The 4,232-nt window shown below is 58.0% G+C and overlaps 1 protein-coding gene across 1 annotated transcript in view; it reads right to left on the bottom strand.

Annotated features, from left to right (window-relative positions):
* LOC104909430 (NAD(P)(+)--arginine ADP-ribosyltransferase 2-like) overlaps positions 1-1,449 on the bottom strand; it is a 6,178-nt gene extending 4,729 nt beyond the window's left edge. Inside the window, exons 1-2 of the mRNA XM_010706268.3 lie at positions 871-1,449; positions 189-612 (exon numbers count right to left, since the gene is read on the bottom strand). Of these exons, the coding sequence (XP_010704570.1) occupies positions 189-577 (389 nt within the window). The 5' untranslated portion in view covers positions 578-612; positions 871-1,449. The remainder of the gene's footprint in view (positions 1-188; positions 613-870) is intronic.
* Positions 1,450-4,232: the final 2,783 nt, after the last annotated feature.

The following is a 4,232-nucleotide window of genomic DNA, read 5'->3' as shown; positions in this document are numbered from 1 at the left end:
CCTCCTTCCTTAGGGAGGTGGAGGTGAACTGGCCGAAGCGCACAGCCATCCCTCTTTGGGCTGTGAAGCGGATGCCCCCAACACCGCGGTAGACGTTGTAGCAGTAGGGCTGGGATACCCGCAGAGCCTGCAGCGCCTTAGTCAGGAGAAAGTGCAGCGTCTTGAAGTGGAAGTAAAGGCAGTAGTACTGGTGGGAACGTCCGCCCCGACGTGTAGCGGCATTCAGCTGCTGGTATAGCTTGCCTGCAGCAGTGTATGCCAGCACGGCGATGGCTTGCTCCCGTCTTAGCTGTGGGGGATGAGAGAGGTGGCCCCAGCTCTTCTGCCATACTGCAGCTGCCTTCCTCCAGCCATTAGCGTAGACATAGTTCTGGGTGAACTCAGTATAGTTCACCTTCTGTAGCTCACCCCACATCATGTGCCCACAACCTTCGTATTGGTCATCAAAAGAGTGTGGGGCCATGTCCATCGGCACCGTGATGGGGTCGAGGTCTCCTTCACGCAGGGCGCTGCTGGAGCCCGACGTGCTGAGCAAGGTGCCGGCCAGCAGCACCCAGCACAGGGCGAGGAGCTCCATGAGTGGGAGCTGGCTGCGGGGAGCGGCCGCAGGGGCTGCAGGGAGAAGCGGAGCAGATGCATCGGGGTGACCTCAGGACCCACCCGGACCCACCCTGACACCGCAGGGAAGCACCCCCAGCCCGCGTCCCCATCCAGGGCCACCGGGCTCTTCCCCACCCTGCTGCCCCCGGCCTCCGGCCCACGGCTGGCGTTCCCTGCTGCAGAGAAGAAGGTTCCCCAGCGCAGCCCCAGCAGCCGCTGTGCTGCGGCGTCTGTGCCGGGAGCAGCCCTGGAGCTGCAGCACGCTCTTACCTTGGCTCTGCTTCAGGCAGGACCCACGGCGTGATGCTGCTGCACTGCAGGACACCCGGAGCTGGGTCCGACTTTATAGAGCAGCCCCAGCCTGTGTGCCCTGCCTAAGTCACGTGCGATCACCCCAAAACTGATCATCTGTGGCCAAGTGTTTTTGTGGCTTCCCCCAGGAAATGTCCATGTTTAGCCATCCCCCTGGCCTTGGTGCACATGTGGTTCCCTGTCCCACGGGCATTGAGATGAGCCAAAGGGCCAAAATGCCAAAGGGATGTCCTGGAGCACAGGGCACTGTGCTGAGCTGTGAGGTGGGGAGTTGGCCCTGGGGATGCTGCTGCTGCACGGGGACAGGCAGCAGTCAGGAACTACCGAGCAATTGCCTTGGGCATCGCTTTCTGTTCTTCTGCTCTTCCTTCCTATCTCTCATCAAACTGCCCCTCTCTCAGCAGACAAGCTCTTACAACCCTATCTGTGTCAGTGCTCTGCCCTATCTCCTGGTGGGGCAGCGAGCAAATGGCTGAGTGTTGCAGAGCTGCTGCAGGGTTACAGCACAGCAGTGCTTCTGATCATCATAGAATGGCCTGGTTTCAAAAAGGACCTTAAAGATCACCCAGTTTCAAGCCCCTGCTGTGTGCAGGGTCAACAACCAGCAGACCAGGCTGCCCAAAGCTCTGCACCTGTGGTTGTTTGGCCCAGAGCACAGGAGACAGAGGGGAAGATTGTGGTGGCCCTACAGCTTTTTATGGCATTGCTGAGTTCTGCTCTCTGGTGAGAGGGAGAGGCTCCAATCGAATGGTGTGGAGCTGCATCATGGGAGGCTCAGGTGGGAGCAAGGGAAAGGCTGTGTCCCACTGGGCAGTGGGCACGGCACAGCTCCCAGGGCGGTGGGCGCAGCCCCGAGCTGACAGAGCTCCGGGAGTGCTGGGGCACCTCGTTGCAGCCTGCTGGTTACCAAAGGCAGCTCATGAATAGCAGAGCGACTGATGTTTGGATGGGGCTCTGGGGCAGCTGGAGCTCGTGGGTGGAAACCAGCCCACGGTAGCGGCTGCAGCCGAGTGGGCTTTGAGGTCCCTTGCAACCCATTCTGCTCGGCAGCCCTCCGTGCAGAGGGGCTCCCACGGTGCAGACGTGTCTCATTGTGCTGTGTGTGCTGCTGTGCTTTGGGCTCTGGGGAGAACAGAGCTGGGAACAGCGGGGAGTTCCTGCTGTTGCAGAGCAGCGCTGAGGGGATGAGGGGACTTCTCTGCTTCTGTGTCTCTAAATGAGCCAGAGGGCTGCCAAAACATCAGCCCTTGTCCAGGCAAGTCTGCAGAATGGCGGGGAGGGGAAGGGATCTTCAAAGACCTTCCAGTCCAATCTTCTGAGCAGCACAGGAAACACCAGGAGATGGAGTCCTTCCACCCCCCAGCTTGTATCGTAGAACATAGAATCACAGAATCATCAGGGTTGGAAAAGAGCTACAAGATCACCCAGTCCAACCATCCACCCATCACCAATAGCTCTCACTAAACCACGTCCCTCAACACAATGTCCAAACGTTCCTAGAACACCTCCAGGCTCGGTGACTCCATCGCTCCCTGGGCAGCCCATTCCAGTGCCCAACCTCTCCTTTGGAGCACTGCTATTTCCTAACGCCCAGCCTGAATCTCCCCTGGTGCAGCTTGAAGCCATTCCCTCTAGTCCTATCTCCTGTTACATGTGAGAGCAGGCCGACCCCCAGCTCACTTACAACCTCCCTTTGGGTAGTTACAGAGAGCAGTGAGGTCTCCCCTGAGCCTCCTCTTCTCCAGATTGAACAATCCCAGCTCCTTCAGCCGCTCTTCATAAGACTTGTGCTCCAGACCCCTCAATTGCTTTGCTCCCTTCTCTGGACATGCTGCAGGGCATTAATGTCCTTCTTGTAGTGAGGGGCCCGGAACTGGGCACTGTCCTCGATGTGCAGCCTGATCAGAGCTGAGTACTGAGGGACGATCACTTCCCTGCTCTGCTGGCTGTGCTATTTCTGATCCAAGCTGGGATGCCGTTGGCCCTCTTGGCCACCCGGGCACACTGCTGGCTCATGCTCAGCCCCAGATCCTTTCCAGCTACTCTGCCCCACACCTGTTGCATTGCATGGGGTTGTCGTGGCCAAAGTGCAGGACCCAGCACTGGGTCTTGTTGAACCTCATCCCGTTGGCCTCAGCCTGTCCAGATCCCTCTGTAGGGCCTTCCTACCCCCAGGCAAATTAATACTTCCCCCCATCACAGTGTCATCTGCAAAAGTACTCAGAGTGCCCTCATCCAGGCCATTAATGAAGGTACCAACCAGGACAGGTCCCACTACCAACCCCTTGGGAGCACCACTGTGACTGGCCACCAGCTGGATGTGTCTCTGTTCCCCGCTGCTTTCTGGGCCCTGCCCTCAGCCAGTTCACCCAGCAAAGAGTGCAGCTGTCCCAGCCATGGGCTGCCCTAATGGGAGTTGCCAGCACTCAGGTGCAGACCTTGCAATGGGATTTGTTAAACCTCATCAGGTTCACCTGGCCCACTGCTGAAGCCTGTCTAGATCCCTCTGCATGGCATCCCAGCCAGGAACTACCGAGAAATTGCCTTGGGCATCCCTTTCTGCTCTCCCGTTCTTCCCTCCTATCTCTTTCAACAAACTGTCCGTCTCTCAGCTGACAAGTTCTCACACTTTTATCTGCATCAATGTTCTCTGCTATCTCCTGGTGCCCTGCCTAAGTCACTGGTGGGGCCCTGGTGGGGCCCTGGTGGGGCAGCGAGCAAACGGCCGAGTGGTGCTGAGCTGCTGTAGGGTTAAAGCACAGCAGTGCTTCTGATCATCATAGAATGGCTTGGGTTTAAAAGGACCTTAAAGATCATCCAGTTCCAACTCCCTGCTGTGTGCAGGGTCAACAGCCAGCAGACCAGGCTGCCCAGAGCCACATCCAGCCTGGCCTCGGGTGCCTCCGGGGATGGGGCATCCACAGCCTCCTCGGGCGACCTGTTCCAGCGAGAAATGTACAGAACGCTGCATTTTCATTTGCATTGCGTCCAAAGTAGAAGCAAGGCGACAACCTGGCGACGTTCCACATGGCCGGAGATTGCCAGCTCCCCCCGACCAGACCCTGCACCCCCAGCTTCAGCCGTCTGTTCAAGCCACGACCCCAGGCGTTTCGTTGCTGGTTAGCTGGCACAGAACTAGTCACACCTGCAGCACACTCATGTCCGTTTGTGGGCTGAATGCCACTGCATCCAGACTGCTGTGCTTGGCCATAAAGCACTCAGCCAGTTGGACTCGATGAATTTGTACGTCCCTTCCAACTGAGCCATACTATTCTACTTTCCCTTCCCTTCCCTTCCCTTCCCTTCCCTTCCCTTCCCTT

The sequence above is a fragment of the Meleagris gallopavo genome, chromosome 1 (assembly GCF_000146605.3).
Source record: "Meleagris gallopavo isolate NT-WF06-2002-E0010 breed Aviagen turkey brand Nicholas breeding stock chromosome 1, Turkey_5.1, whole genome shotgun sequence".
NCBI classification, from domain to species: domain Eukaryota; kingdom Metazoa; phylum Chordata; class Aves; order Galliformes; family Phasianidae; genus Meleagris; species Meleagris gallopavo.
Note: the sequence above shows the minus strand (reverse complement) of the source record. Positions and strands in the feature narration are given on the sequence as shown.